Raw genomic sequence first — 17,083 nt, 5'->3', positions numbered from 1 at the left:
GATGCATGTTTACTTCTTCTGATCTTGCAGTTATAATAGTAAATGTTCCCATGGTACTATGTGCACTACTGGTCCAAACATATCGATGGAGCCGTGTGGGTGAAAGCAGGGGCACAAGGTCTTTCGTGTCTGTGTTCTATTTTTTGTTGGAAGTATATTTAATCCCCATTTTTATTTTTGTGAGTATTTGCCTATTTTTAGGGAGTAAAAGTGGCCGATACACCTTTTATCTGTAGGGCTGAGATTCACCTAGTTCCCCTCCTCATCTCCCTTCTGCCTTCACACTCTTCTTCTGTACCCTGATGCTTAATAACACTCACTTTGCCATTTTGCACACAGCCAACATCAATCTCATCACCAATTAAGACGTGCGCCATTTTGATCACTGAAACCTGGATTTTCCCCCCCTCCTCATGTCTTCGACATCCTCATCCCACCTGGATACAGCAACCAACATGTTGACCAGTCTGGGGAGATCGGGTGAGGCGTGGCAGTCTTTCATAAGATCTTATGGCCCTGCACGGCACACAACCAAACTGCATAATCCCTGCTATCACATAACAAGTCCACCCACCACTTTTCACCTCATATAACCAACCACCTCATAGAGTCTGGCATCTTCATGGACAAAATCACTGACCTGCTCTGACATGCTTTGGTCCCCCACCCTACTAACCTCTTCTTTGGGGACTTCAATCTACTCGGAAACCAGGAAACTAAAACCAGCACCAATGCTGTCCGTTTCCTAGCAGAATTCCTACACCCAACACAAAATGTGCAAACCCCAACTCGACCTATGGGAAATCTCCTCGTCTCCCACCCCTACTAAGATGCTTTAAACCCATCTCACTTCACTGGACAGACCACGGCAGAATCCATTTCACCTTGTCACACACCCTGCCTTCCAAAAAAGGACAGGGCAAACCCTCATGCCCACATGTTGCTCCTTTAAAAACCTGCTGTTGGATGCATTGGAAATCAGCCTGACCAAACTCCCTTTCACCATAACTTTTCCACCAAACCTCAAAGGAGTCGGTCAGCACACTTACCCCTTTAAAAACATCATGTCTGAGTCAAACCCTCCGACCCATGGTACTTCCAGGAATTAACCACAAGCAAACACGCTGTCTGAGCACATGAAAAACATTGGTGCAACATGTGCAAACCTTAGGACCGCCTTACCCTTAAGGCATTCCGCTCAAAACAGGCTCTTATTGAAACCAAAGCCTCCTACTACACACCAACAATTCCGGCTGCCTCTTATAGGAGCAAGGCACTCTTCACAACCGTCGAACACTGTGCAAACCATTTACCAAACTCCGAAATACCAGAATCCTTAGAGAAATGCAATGCCATCAATCTTTTCTTCATGAACAAAATCTGCAAAATTGGACATCCCATATCGATGCCTCTAAATCATCTGCACTGCTGTTCTCTGCTCCACCCTGCAACCCTCTAACCTGGATTGAGACCACCTGCTTAAAAACAGAGTTGATCAGTCTACTACTTAAGAAACCCACACTGGACCCAAAAGACCTCGCCGACGACTGGCCAATCAACAGCCTCCCCATTCATTGGTAAAATTATTGAGAAAGTTGGTGGCAAATCATGTTCATGCGCAACTCAGCCAGTCAGCATTGCTTCAGGATTACCAATCCAGGTTCCATCCTAATTGCAGCACTGAAACAGCCACCATGGGTCAAAGAGGATTCCTGCCATCTGGTCTGCCTGGACCTATTTGCCGGCTTCGATGCAGTGGACGACCTGATTCTGATCATCCTCCCAGATGGGTCCCTCAGACCTCCCCACCACCTGGTTACCTTCCGAGTGACATGGGGGGGTCAATCTTCTCAACAGTGTTTTTCAATCTATACATGGAAGTGCTGGGATCACTCCTTGACTACCCAGATATACTGCTACGCCAGTATGTGGCTGACCCCCGCTGTACCTCACAGTAATCTACACCCACATCATCTCTCTCCTCCAAAAATGCCAGACCACCTTCCAAACGTGTATGACCACTGTATGCCTAAATCACAATCTGAGCAAAAGTGAACTTTTGTTCTTTGGGTACCCCCTTCATTGGCTGAACGAGATGCACCTGGATGATTCGGCCCCCTCCCCCAATGTGCCCCACTAGCCAAATCCCTCCTGGTGGTTTTTCATGGATAGCAGCATCTCCTTTCATCAGCACATCTACAAAATCCAGACCAGGTGGTACCAGACCTCGCTGCTCAACAGGTTTAAGCCCTTCCTCCCTCCCCAGGACTTCCAGGCCGCATTGCAGGGTCTCATGATTGGACACATTGATGGGAGTAACACCATCCTCTCCAGCTTCCCCACTGTACACCTTTCTCCCCTCCAAGCATTCCATTATGCTGCAGGCCTCCTAAAATTCGACCACATCACCCGCATTCTGCACACCCTTCACTGGCTCCCTATCTATGCAAGGATCCTTTTCAAATACAAACGTATCTCCTTTGGGGAGGGGTACACACTCCTCTAGGAGCTACACCAGACTTAACTAGCCCACAGGGAAGACACCAGGAAAGAACCCTTCTCCTGCTATGCCTGGCATACTAGAACCTCATCCTGATGGCACGCTGGAACACTGGTGCGCTCTTGTAGTTAAGGAAAGGACCCTGCTCCTCTCTGTAATTCCACTGAATATTTCCTGTAATTGTCACTGGTTTTACCACCACTCCAGATCCATTGTAAAATGCCCTCCTGTCCCTTGAACATTTGTACAGCGCTCCATTTCTCTTAAGCTAGGTTCACCCATATAACACACACATACTATACAAAAACAGGAATGCAGACAGTGTAGAACACACGCGCACGCATTAGGTTTCATTACATTAGGCCCTACTACCTGCTTTTACGATATTTCCTTTAGGAATTTTGCATTGAGTGCTATACACGAACACACCTTAATATTTATGGTCCGTATTAAGGAACGTACCAAATGTATAATGAGCAGTGACACGCTTTTTCTTGTTGCAAACTGTGACACAAACTAAACTAAATATTGTATCTGCTGATACTGGCTATACTATTGTCTTAATACAGGCATATTTTTGTTTGCAGGTACTTAAGGAAGGGGAGAGAAATCTGTGCCGAGAAGCCTTGCGCAACCTACTGGATCAGGTCTACCAGCCTATCGTAATCCGAGAGCTTCTTGTACTGCAAGGCGGGCAACAGGTACTTACATTATTATTCTCAAAAGGAGATGGCATGCAAGCCTCGGAAGAGAAGGACCTATCAACGAGCCTAAGAGAGGAAACCTCTGTACCATGCGATGTGCCCATAGATTGAGAGCCAGTGGGGTGAAAGTGGCGTCATCGCTGAGTGAGGTTTCTTCTGGTAGGATGCTAGATCAGTGCATTGGAGGATCAGCATAGCGTCTTCCACAGTAAGGGGGGAGGTAAGGTTAGTAAAGAGAGGGCGCAAATCACTGGACACTCTGCCTATAGAATGTTAGTCGTTGAAAGTGAATGGGAACGCATGTGACAAATCTTTCTTTCTGCGCAATGGAAGACCAGTAAAAGGGACCGTGTTCTATCGCCTACAGGATGCAAGAGTTGCCACGAAAAGAAATCAACACATTGTGTTCACAAATATCATAGAGAATGGCATTGATCAGGAATCAAAGTAACGTTTTAATTAGTGGGGGCTGGGGTGTGACTCGGATATCACCTAATCCACAGCAGCTTCCTCCTGAGGGAGCAAGGAACTAGAATGTAATGCTGAACGTTCCATTCGACATGAGATGGCAAACTATAGCCGTTTTCATCATATGGCCCCGTGTGGTGTGTTGCAAAAGATGTGTCCTTATGCTCCTTTGCCCACATTTCCAAACACAGACCTAATGTCACATAGAACTTTTTTGTATGGCCACCAGTTGGCCTCGAGCGTCAAAAGTAGCTCTTGACAGTTGCTCTCAAGCCCACCAGGCTTATGTAGGCTACACACAGGGACGGATTGGCTCCAGCAATGTCAATCCGCAAATGTGATGTTCCTATAAGATAATGGACCATTCATTCTGCAATAAGCAGTCCTCTTCCTCCCCACCATCTCTGTTTTTGTTAACACAGGCTCTAGTGCAGTGCAATGAATGCTTGTATAGGCTACCATGGTTTGGTTTTTAAATTCAGTTTGACCAAATCTAGTCCTTTGGTTCAGAATGTATTGTAAATCTCTAAGAAAACATCTTTATAAGTATCAACAATAAAAAAGGATGTTTGTCTACCTCTCTACATTACAATATTGCAGAATTTTCATCAACTGAGGGCTCCCATGTATTTTAGCATGCTTTTTTACTAATTTGTGTTCACTCGACAAATGATGCCTTTTGTCTGTATGGGATTTCGAACATGTGCACCTAGTTGGAAGCAACAGTGCACCGTACATAGGGGACACATGTGGCAGGAGGGGGGTTACAAGCAAGGTGCACTGATAGCAGAGGTAGCTGTAATGGGTAAGGAGTAGGCGAGGGCGGTAGGTCAAGTGGGTAGACGTACGGTTGAGTGGATTGTTCTGCAATTTGTGAGGTGTACTGCAATTGATGAAGTGTACTATGAAGAGTAGTGTGTTAAGTTACTTTCTGAAGTGTAGAATGGAGGGGGCAGTCTTATATGCGGTGCTTACTAGTTTCACAGCGGGGTGCACAGCAGGAAAGGCTGTTTTTCTATGCTTTTGTACCTCTTTGTTTCCAAATGGGCAATGCAGTGGCTTCTGCATCAGCCGCTGGTGAGTTTCTTGGCTAGTGTTAGACTGGCGTTTTGGTTGTGACCGTTCTTTGCATAACCCAACATGTTTCTGTCCTTTGTACTATGGCTGTTTGGACTTTCTTCGGTGGTACGGTTTAAATTATCAAATGTCCTATTTTGTTGATTCTTCAATGTGCGTGTGTCTAAGGTATCAATCGCTTAATTTGAGTCTTGGCACTGTGATTATATTAATATTAAGTAGGCTTTCTGTGTATTGTTACAACCGTAGTTCCTCAATCTTGTATTTGTTTAATAACTCCTTTACCTTTTGACAACTTCCCTTTGTGATGTGTAGAGGGGTTTAGGGTCGCACTGCTTCTCGTATTGGAGCTGCAGCTTGATTCTGAAGACAAAGGTGAATTAAGTATTGTAGGCAGCAGCTGGCGAAGCAGCCGCGTAGCACTCATGCTGTGACTCATCCTCATTGGGGACTGGTGTAGTTTCCAGTCGACCTATTAACATTTCTTATAAGTTGCACACAGTACTAAATGGGGAATCATATTGGGTAGTTCCTGTGTTTGTTTAATTTATTGGTAATCTACATTGTTCCCCTAATTGAGGATTGTAGTGCTCCCTATGAAAGGGAGACGAGCAGTAGACCTTGTGAGTATAACATTCAGGGTCTAGGAAGGGAATATGAAGACCTCATTGGCCAGTGTTCGTTTGGATTTAAGCTTGATAGAAGAGTAAAGCATCTGGACTTAAGCTTGATAGAGTAAAGCATCTGAATTTAAGCTTGATAGAAGAGTAAATAATCAATGATAGATATATATATCTCTTTTGCTAGCCAAGAAGCAGATTTTGAAATTTTGGAAAAGTGATACCTTTGCTAACATTGTTGACTGGCTGCAGAGTTTGTCCCTTTTGTCCAAGAGGGAGAAAATATCCTTTAGAGCAAAATATCAGCTTGATAAATATGAGAGGATGTGGGGTGCATTTAATGATCTCTACGCTTAAAATATTTGATCGTGTTCTAGGTTTCTTATTTTGCTTTGTTTTTGTTTTTTCATTTTATTTCTTTCCTTTACCTTCTGTCACCTTACTCCCTGTATTCAGTTCCCCTCTGTTACTTCTTAAAGATTTATTTAGGAAATTATGGGTGAATAAGTATTACCTTGTGCATTTGAGATATTGTATTATGTTCTATTGCTTCTGTAAAGTTCTAAATGTATAAATAAAGTTTTGGGAAAAAAATAATCAATGTTGTGTTTAAACAGTGCGTCAGCTCACAGAGGGGCAAACGCATCAGATAACATTTTGTCTCCAAAAGGGTTGGAAAGGGATAGCTGGAATAACTTTCACACAATATGTGTGCATCAAATGTATTAAAGAGAAACAATAGACAGAGTTTGTGTCCATCAGAAGCAAGGGTCTTTTAGGGGAGGGAGGAAATCTCTCATAATGCAAGGATTGGTGATAGATTACTGTGGAAGCACCGCTCTGTGTTTAGTATCTTGGTTGGCGGGCCCAGGTAAAGAGGAAAGCCTTGGACCATTTTAAGTCACTTTAGCACTTTAGCATTTAGTGGTGGTAAAATAATGTCAAAGGAGGTTTGTGCTAGTGTTCACCATTTTTAGGATACAAGGGCCAATCACAGGTACAAGGGGAGTCTGTTCTGAGTCAGGCCATCCTTGCGGATTCCAGGTTTAAAGGCCACAACCCAAGAATGGTCTTTTGTCCCCTTCCCTCTGCTGCTCCCGTTCGGGGGGGGGCATCCCCTCCAAGCGGCCACCGCTGTGCTCACTCCTCCATCATGCTCCACCAGCTCTGCCTCTACACCCACCCACCCACTTACCTGCTGCAGGCTCTGCCTCCTTCTCGTGGTCTAGACACTGTGATCCTGGAAGCCCAGCACATAGCATGTTACGCTTTTGTGCTTTACGCTTCAAGGGCTGTAGTATCTAGACCACAAACGGGAGAATCATTGTCACAAGATCAAGACATCTGGGATGTGAGTAACTGGGAACATCTGTCCCTTACTCCAATGACTGTTGATGCCCTAGATCATATTTAATAGCTAGGTACTATCCAAATGTGTCTTTATAGTAAGCTGTAATATTGCAGACATACAACCCGCCTAGGCATTTGACTTTCCTCTTCACAGCTTTGACCTGCCTGTGTGTTTCTTTCCAAAGCACAACTAGCTCACTGCCAGCGGATGCCTGTTCTCAGTCGTAGGGCACCCTTTGGAATTACCTTAGCGCAATGGTCTGCCATAGTAGTCATCCAATTGGAAAAATTGTAACCTTCCAGTTTATATCTCTGCCTTCTAAATGATTGCATGCTATAGGCTGCATGATGGACCCTAACCCCCTCTAAACCGCCACCTTCTTCCCTAAAATGTAGTTGATCCGATCAGCTGTAAAGGTGAAAGGATGGATTTCAACACAACTCAATGTCAGTTGATATACATTATCATTTGGAAAAAATTAAGACCTTTACAAGAATGCTTGTTGGCAAATCTGCTTTGTATCCACTGTATGAATGTTGTACCTTATGAATAATTGTGGCATGGTGCATTTGTACCTCAGTGTGTGTGAAATCCACTGTTTCTACCTTTCCTTACCTTTATTGTACAGTGTATTGACATCCTGACAGGTATATATGTACACACCCGAGGAAGCTTTGCATGTATGGTTATAAGAACATATTGGCCAATGCTGTGTCCTTAGGATCAAACGGCTGTAAATGTAAGAGTGAAACATGCTAAACAATGTTTTGTTTAACACGGTGCAAGGCCTGATTGAGGAAAAGGAGTGTATTCACCATTAGGAATTCTATGCGAAAAAAATTTGAAAATGTCTTCCAAAGTGCAGAATACCCTCCGGAAGCACTGCTGAATGTACTATTTATTAGAGGCTCTTTGTAAGGTTGTGTTGCCACAGTGGGAGATGCTGACTAACGCTACATGAAAATCTGTTACTCAGACGTTGTTAGAGGAAGATATTACCTCAAGAAAACCCCTGAAAATGAATGTTTTGACATGGACATAGTAGCCTGTGTCCAAGAACCCATGACCGCATATTTGTTTGAAAACAGTTAATGATGCTCTGCCTTTGCATGCAGAAACAAATTCCATCATAAATTCAAATATGAAACTCCTATCATGCTGCCGAATTGCCAGGGAAAGCCATCCTACCAGATTGGAAATGCAGGACAAAGTTAGAAAAGCAATACCACAAGAAGTGTTATCCTTTTTCAAATGGTGTAAAGAGGGGAGAAGAATGTTTGATAGCTTGCTGGATGAAGATCCTTCGGTATGGCATGGTGTATTTGCAAAAATGTATGGCAAATTCTACTAAATGTCGAGAGCACAGAATCTGCAAGCAGGAGGGATGATGCAGTGGTTACAGACTCCCAAAATGAACGTAGAAAGGTTCTTATCCAGCGAGAGTTCGAACCAGAGCTGTTTTCAATGCAATATTTCAAGAAGTGCAAAAGCACTTGCATATGCGGTCTGCCAATTACACCAGCTACCCCAACGATCATTCATTTCAGGTCACTTTCCTGACCCATGTGGAAAATGTAATACATATTTGTGGGACAGGTTCAAAATGTGTTGACAGGGTCCTGGGGGGGGCAGGGCTCCCCTCCCTGCCTAAGGTAGGCGACCTTTCAGGGTGCATGCCAGTGCCATTCCTTCCCCAGAGGTTGGGAAAAGAGTTTTAAGGGGCCCAACCTGAACGTGCCTAGAGAGTGAAGATCGGTACTACTTTCCATCACTGAATGTCCTTCAGCCTTCTGGGACGAGTACTCTTTATTTTGTTTCAGAACTTCCGAAACCGGTGAGCTCAGCAGGCCTTAAGAGAACCGATGACATCCATACGAATCTTGTTGTTCCAGTGTTTGTAAGCAGAGTGAGGCCTCACTCACCGCAGTGTAGATTAAGCAGAACGCCGACCGATATCCAGAGGAGAAATGCACAGGCTGTTCCAATTGCCCTGTGCTAAAAGGGGGTGGGTTTAAGAGGGCATTATGTAACCTTGCAATACAGTGGCCCGACCCTAGGGTGAAAAGACAGCAGTAGGTTGAGCCCCAGACTCCAGTGGAATTCGGACCCAATGTGGGAAGGAGGGAAGGTTAAAGGCAGGAAGTCTGAGGTATGAAAGACCTCTGGGAGTTGAGAATGAGGTGTGTTCAGGTGGGGTCAGGAGATGGACCAAGGGACTAGTAGAAGGATAGAAGTTGGAGTGCCCAGGAGTCTGTAGAAGTTGGAAAGGTGTGCAGGTTATGTATTGTGTATGAGAGTGGAACCCAGTGGAGAGAAGGAGGCTGTGATTGGGAGAGTGTATACAAGAGTGAGTGGTATTCGACTGGGGTGCAGGAGGTAAATGTGGGGTAAGGAAGAGTGTAGAGGGTAAATGAGATTGTAGAGAGAGTGACAGTGGAAGTGAGAGGTTACTGGTACAGAGAGGGAAGTTGGAGGCAGAGTTTGTAGAAGCGCAGAGAGAATATTGGGTGAAGGAGGGAAGAGTGGTTAGAGATGGAGAGGAGTTTGAGAAGATCAGAGGGACAGAGGAGGAAAGAGGTGGCAGGCGAAAGAGGGGAAGAGTGAAAGAGGGAGAAAGATGGGAAAGGAGGGGGAGAGACCGGATAGCGTCGATGGTGATAAGACGATGGGATAGTAGGAGGGGGAAGATGCGAGAGAGTAGGAGGGGAAAAGGAAGAAGAAAGTAAGGGAGGCATAAGATCAGTGAAAGGAGTGAGAGGTAAACAGAGAACGTGAGAGTGGCAGAGGAGAAACCGGCACCATCCTTAATCCATCCTGTGGGGTCTCACTGAGACATATTATGAATGTTATTTATTGAAGCTGAATTAAGGAACTCTGCTGGAACCTACCTGATGTACCTGAGGATCATGCTTGATTTCAATTTTGTTGCAAGAATGCCAGGATGCTACAATACCTCCAAGAGTAGGGTTGGAATGTTCTGTTGGTCATCACCTTTGTTTGTTAGAATATGATGCCCTTAGAAGAACAAAGGCTTCAAAGATTAGGTTTGGGGGCTGGAAAAGGATAATATCCTGAGATTTCGGGTAGCATTTGGAAACCCCCACTTTGAGTTTGTCCAATACTGCATGCTGTTTTACAGATTCATCCCTTTATTTCTAGACCATTTCTGTAGTCCATATAGCCATTTTTCCAACCCTGCCCTTGAAACACAAATACTTTATGAAGTCCTTTAACTCACAGAACTCAGCTTGTGTTGTCACTGCCTGGTCCTTCTACAGTGCCTGCTACCTGGAAGTCGGAGGTGTTGCTAGGTCTGAAAAAGATCCGGGCTTCCTCTAATGTCGGGACTGTTGGGACTCTGGGCTAGCTAGCTTTTTGGTTGTAACCCCTGAGCTTCTATCCGGGCCTATAACCAAAAGACCCTGGGCTATACCCCCTCTGCCCCCCTAGCAACGCCTCTGCTGGAAGTGTTGTCAAAGAAGTATCCATGGGCAGAAATTCTTAAGGTAGAACAATGATAAGCCAGATGCACGAAGAGCAGCAATATTCAAGACCCCTTGGCAACCTTGGAAGTGTGACAATGTTCAAGGCCACTCTTGCTTAACTTGTAAAATGTAAGCTTGCATGGCAATGGTGGAATCTTTGACTGACTAGAATGCTCACATTTAATCAGTGGAAGCAATCTTATTTATTTTTTGCAAAAAACGTTCATAATTCCTCTGGGCGGATGGCATATTCTCGTGAAGCAATGAGTCTTTTGAAATAGTCACGCGAGTCAGATTCTGCAAGACGTGAAGTTTGAAAAAGGAAACTGGGTTGTGAGGAAAACTAATAGTCTGCTCTGAGTGTTTGGAGCATCAAAACCGACCTTGGAAGGTTACTAGAGTTTTAGTAGCCATCTCTGAACACCCTACAGCATTAACAACAAGTTATTTCACAGCTCCAGTACCTAACCAGCCATCTGAACAGACTGTGTCAAGAATACCAGGGCAAGCAGCATCAGACGCACATCATTATGAGATTAAAGAAGCAGTAAACGCATTTCTAATTGAACTTGAACTGATCAGACATCCTTTTTCGTATGATGGACCTGAACTTGTCAGCATTGCAACCAATGTCGTTTTTAGTGAGGATATGACAAATATTCCTGGCCCTCTCCATGCTCTTTGGATTAGTTGGCATGGTGTGTTCAAAACGCAGACACTCTTCTGTGAGACTAGCACCATTAATGTGTGGTATCCTATCAAGAAAACAAGCTTAATGTTCAAGCACCAAAAATACAATAAAACTAAGTGTGTGTTACTGTTGGAGTTAAGAGTAGTCACTGTGTTCCTGACTACCTGTTGTAAAACGAGTATAGTGTCAAGTAGATTTACGTGAGTAAGGGCTCTCTGAATTCTGTCATAAGACCGTCGCTTTTTAATGATCAAACAAAGCATCCTTGCCAGCAGAAAAGCAAACTGGTAAGTCAATCCCTCTACCACCGTAAATTAGCAGCACAAAGGGCAAACAAATGAACTCCAACAGCAGCTATTACCAATACCCCACATTACTTCAGTGCAGAAGGTTCAGGCAATACAGCTGGTCAGGTGACTGAATCCTTCGTGACGCTCCTGGGAGCAAGCATACACTTTCTAGAACTTTCAAGAGGTACTGAAATCAGCCCGTGAATGGTCGCATGATGGGCTTGGGCAGTGCTCCAGTGTGCTCTTGATGTATGGAGGCTAGATTGCCCGATTAGGTTTTACTCTACCCTGCCAGACCCCAGAGGGAAACAATCTGTGTTTGCTTAGCCAGCTGCAACAGAGAACAAAGTTTACTGTGCTGCCAAATCTTAACGGTAGTGGTTTCTGAGTGCCTGGGGTTTGCCCCAAAAGTGCCATATTCCCTCCACCCTCCAGCCCTTTCTCGCTAAGTGTTTCCTGTCCATGATCTTTAGGAAAGGGAAAAGAGGAGGGAGTAAAGGAAGAGAACAAGAGTAAACAAATCCAGGACGAACAAACAATCCATAAACTAGTGCGTAAATGGGTATGGCGATATCCATTTACCCAGAGATGGGTAATATTTGTGAAAGTTTGGATGCATGAGTTCCAAACAGCCGGAAGCGTGAAGGAATAGTGCAGAACAGTTGAGGGTAACATCAAAGATGGCTTTAGAAAAGGGAGAATATACTTACTCATATTCTTTTTATTCTTGGCATAGTTTTCTTAAATGTGGCTCGACAGTTTCTTCTACTTTAGTTTTACATGAATTGTTGGTCGTGAGGACTACTCGTTGCACATAGTTCCCTTTCCAACCTCTCTTGGATAATGTGCGTGGATGGATACCACTTAATTTGTAACCGCTGTAGACCACACGCATGTTTTATGTAACTTGGGTTCTTGTTAGTTTCTTTGTTTATTAAGGAACTGACCCTTGTTAGTTTGTCAAATAGAAATCTCGAGTGAGAGCCCAAATAACAGGGCATGGTGTTTGTCATTGGATTTACAAAAGGAGCAGGTCCATGCCCCCTCATCTTCCGCTCGTGGATAATATTAAGGTCTACAAAGGTGCAAGGCCACTTTCACAGCAGGCGCCTCACTCGAGTTTGTCACAAATATTTACTTGAGTTCTGAAATAATACAATACGTTTGTGTTTGTATTGGAACCACCGTGGACATATTGGATGCACTTTACAGCAAGAACAGTGGCTTAGTAAATATACTGATACATACATTGATCTGTCCCAAGCAAGGAATGACATGATTGATCATTTCCTAGTCATGCACATATAAATGGCATATATTAAGCATCATTGTCCTTGTAAGTCATGTGTGCCCAGCCAACACGTGTTTCGAGCAACTGTTCTTCTTCAGGGCTGAAACGGTGACTGCTTTCCAGAACTTCACAAATTATTGCCTGATAGCAATAATACGTTGCGATGATGCCAGGCCTCATACATGAGAACTGCGATCATTAGTGCATTTAAAGTGTCCAGTGCACTATTCGCCATCAATACAACTGTTCGAAGAGGGTGAGCTTACTGGCCACCCCCCACCATTTTTATAAGGTTACAGGTGCTTTCAGCAGTTCTCATGTATAATGCCTAGCATTATCTCAACTAACTACCCTATTCGAGTGACTGGGTCTCTTGTCAATTCTTTCACAGCCTGTTTATTGTGATTATGTTTGTCCCATTAGCTGGGGGACTGCCCCGGGCACCTGAAACGTATTGAAGCATTGATAGTTTGAGGACAACTTTTTACATTATTAGATGACAAGTAGTGCACCTCATTAAATAAAATTGTACATCATTTTTACTAATTAGCTGATCCTTCCTGCATCTTTGTTCCTCTGCATCCCTCTTCCCAGTACTGAGAGAATTATGGGACTTCTACTTACAATAAGCCATCGAAATGCTAGGGTCTCTGGGAATGTTACACAGGGGACTCTATCATTCTTCTTGACCATTTCCTCCCCTATATGATCCTCCCGCAGAACACCACCCCCAGGGTCGGGATCAAGAAGCGTCTTCCTTTCCCTGACCACATGAGCAAGGTGCCAGGCCGAGGTTGTGGGGGGAATCACTACTGATTAATCACACTTGCCAGTTTATCAAATGGCCCTTGTTCATAATCCTATACAATGGCCATTCTCAATTCCGCAGCCTGACTTCGCCATTACCCTGAGAGGCATTAATGAGGCATCAATGAGGCTCTCTTGAGTAAAACATGCTTGAAATACAATTCTATTTGGTTGCCATTTATAATGTGGACAAGTCCCCCTACACTAGTAATGCTGGTTTTCTTAGTAACCCCATTTGTCTCGGGGGGGTGGGGGGGGATATAGAGCAAAATTCTCACCTTGGAAGCAGGACCACATGGAGCAACACTGGTTCGATCCCGGGTCCGCGCTTAGAAAGCTATGTGTATTAAGCGCGTTATAAATAACCTATCATATAATATCATAGTTTCCTTCCAGTGTAACCTATTTCACAGCACCTCAAGGTGTGGAACATTTTTTGTTTGCCAGAAAGTTTTGCTGGGCAGATGATGTCAAGTATAGTGTGAACTTGAAGGAACTGGGAAAACAAGTTATTGGCATTAGTGGGCATCTAAAAGACAATTTACCTCATTACTAGAACGAGGAACTCCAGCCCAGAGCTCCCCTCGTACATAGGTTGAGAGGTACATCCGTGTTTCTTCTTTTTGCCTTTTGTTAAACATAATTGAAATGGTTTGTTTTGAACATGTTTATTCAAATTCAGATACAATGAAAATATCTTGATCCCTATGAATTTTCTTTGACATGAATAAATATATATATATATATATATATATATATATATATATATATATATATATATATATATATAAAATAATGTTTTGTTTAACACTTCAATTTCCTTTGTGGAATGTATTAGGGGTAATTGCCCCGTTAGAGTGACTGGGTCACTTGTCAATTCTTTGACAGGCTGTTTATTGTAATTAGTAAAATTGACCCACACCCGAGGGAGTTTGGGAGGCTTAAAAGGCCCCCTCCAGTGCAGGTAATGCCAAGTAATGCCCGTTCCCCCTTCTCTCTCCCCTGCACTTGAGCATTCTCAATGTCACTGGGCCTAATAAGATTGTTGTTTTGTTCTCCCTTGTTCCCCTCCCTTGCCTCGTCGCACTCTGAACCACTTGTGTATGAGCGTGATACAAATAAAATATCATACATATCATATAAGAAGCAGAAGTGGAGAAGGCAGTGCGGACCGTACATGCCGAGGGAAGAAGTGTGCCTCTACTATCGCAAATTGCAGGGGTTGTGAAGTGGGAAGCGGGAGGAAGAAACGCTTACCCAGGGAGACTACGTTGTACAGAGATTCCACAGCAGGAAGCAGACGTGGTGTGAGTAGTTCAGATGTCTCAGGGGGCTGGGACTATCGGGAGTCCGTGCTACTCCAATCTAGCGTGGCGGAAGCTACCAAAGAGAGAAGGGATGCCGAGTCAAGAGAAGCCATGGGTCCAGCAGCCCTGCGAACATGGAGGAGCACCTGGAAGCGACTTACCTGGTTAGTCTGACTCGAGCGAGTGACTCTGGGGCGTCCAATGCAGGCCGCGTGTTCAGCTCGGGGAGACTCGCGAGCGAAAAGCAGATTAACCATCTTTACAAATACCAAACTGTTGTTGACTTACAAAAACAAGTCAATAAGTATTACAAATATCGAACTTTTGCAAACTTACTAAGACAAGTTAATAGGCAATATGAATACGAACCATTGAAAACTTACAAAGTGGATGATGCTAAATCCAACAAAGCCTAGAACTGAACGTGTGAGTGTGGGAAAACACCAGCAGCCCGGTGGAGAGGCCTTAATAGAAACCCAAGCATACCACCAATACCAACGCCAAGCGAACTTAAAGAATTGACAATATCCGTACAACAAAGGTTACCATACACAGGAGGGGAATGTTGAAAAGACCCAGGGTTGTCAAGGTTGCAATTCAGGTTCTGTGACACCTATCATTGTGGTTGATGTAAACTCACACTGTGACATCCAAAACAGAAGCAGGAAATTACTTTATCCTGGCCTTTATTTTGTTGTTGATGCACAAGGGAAAGAAAGGTGGCAAACGGCATCGTTTGTAGACCAATCCTGATATTGATCAGTGTGAATGTTCTTTTCCCTGAAAGCTGCTGACATTTTTTATTACTAAAGAAGAATATTGAAGTTGTTATTGTTCTATTTGAAGGTTACCATTAAAGCACTTTTCTGTTTGAGTATGGAAGTAGACAGGCAGGTGAGTATACCCGTAGGGCAAGAGGTGATTGCCCAATAGGAACCTTGTAAAAGGAATACGCCAGGTATTAGAAGGTGCAAGTGCTACAGAGTGCTACTGAAAGAAAACATATTGCTGTGTGACATATGTGGAAGAATTGTGTAAGCTGGTTGAAGACAATTCTGCAGTTTAAATTGTGGAGAACCATCCTGATCAAACCATTTTTTTAAAAAAAACAGTTTTTATTATTTTATTTTAACAATACAAACCAAACTTGCAGTACATGTAACATCATTCCTATATTGCTTCGCTTCAATAATATATACTGCTTCCTCAACCCCCCCCACCTCCCCTGTGCCTATTCTTCCGCACCACCTGTTCCCGCACCTTGCGGATGGGGTCCTACATCTGAATTTTCTACTGAGTCTCGGTCACTCGACCAATCGTGCGTGAGCCCAAATAGCATAGCCACTAAATGCTTCCAAGCTGTTAATGTTTCTGCTTCCTCCTCCCCACCAGAGTTACTTGCTTCTTGCCATACTGCGGTTTCAGCTTCTGACCATTTCTGTAGATCTTTCCACCATACTTCTATTATCGGACCATGGCATGCCTTCCAGTTCATAGCAACTCTGCGTTTCGCAAGTATATATGCCAGATCTTTAAGTTTTCTGACATGCTTCAGTTTACTTGGCCTGGAAAACCCTCCTATCAGGCACGCCCATGCGGTTCTACGATTAGCTTAACCCCTTTTGTGTTCAGCCTATCCGCTACTTCCCTCCAAAATCTTTCAATCACTGGGCACGCCCAAAAAATGTGCACCATCCCACCATCATTCTCGTTACATTTAGGGCATGCTTGCCGCCCTGCATTCGCAAATTTAGCTATTCTTTGGGGTGTCGTGTACGCTCTGGGGGTGATATACAGCTGTATCTGCTGCAATCTTGCATTTCTTGACACCTTCTTATGGTATCTTTGGGCTCTCTCCCACATCCCATCGGTCATAGGGGTACCCACCTCTTCTTCCCATTCTTGTCTTAGTTGTGCTAATTCCTTCCCCACTTTAGACATCACCATCTCATATATTCTGGATATCTCATGTCCTCCTTCTGCTATGTCATATATCACATCTAGGGTGGTGTCCAGTTGACTTTCCAATGTTACCTCTGACCATGTTTCTTTAACCCGCCGCACCACCATGTGGTACGTGATATATTGTCCCCTATGTAGCCCGATTTCCTCCACTAAAGTCTCAAATTCTATAATCTTCCCTTCTTGCCACACATCACCCATCATAGCTATCCCAACTGGTTCCCAGTGCTTCCTAATCATCTTCATTAGCTGGTCGTCTTTTCCCACAAGCACCACAAGTGGCACCTGCGGGGAGCATGGGGAAGGGTTCTCCCTTACCCGACAGACCCTGTGCCGTATGTCCCATCCCAACATCATCATTTTCTGACACTCTTTCATGTTCGTTCTGGGCAGCCACATAATTTCTTGTAAGAACGGTGCACATTCTGGTCTAAACAACCTAGATTCCAAGGTCGAGTCTTCCGACAACCATTTTGCTACATATTGTAATTGACTCGCCAAGTAATAAACCTCATAGTTTGGCAATTTTA

At 44.0% G+C, this 17,083-nt stretch overlaps 1 protein-coding gene across 2 annotated transcripts in view; it reads left to right on the top strand.

The window, feature by feature from the left end:
* TANGO6 (transport and golgi organization 6 homolog) overlaps window positions 1–17,083 on the top strand; it is a 1,470,654-nt gene that overhangs the window by 184,672 nt on the left and 1,268,899 nt on the right. For both annotated transcript variants that reach the window (XM_069635546.1, XM_069635547.1), the window contains exon 3: window positions 3,088–3,201. In XM_069635546.1, coding sequence (XP_069491647.1) covers window positions 3,088–3,201 — 114 coding nt within the window. The remainder of the gene's footprint in view (window positions 1–3,087; window positions 3,202–17,083) is intronic.

The sequence above is a fragment of the Ambystoma mexicanum genome, chromosome 1q (genome assembly GCF_040938575.1).
Source record: "Ambystoma mexicanum isolate Mex_15411 chromosome 1q, UKY_AmexF1_1, whole genome shotgun sequence".
Taxonomy (NCBI): domain Eukaryota; kingdom Metazoa; phylum Chordata; class Amphibia; order Caudata; family Ambystomatidae; genus Ambystoma; species Ambystoma mexicanum.
This window is presented reverse-complemented; position numbering and strand designations above follow the sequence as displayed.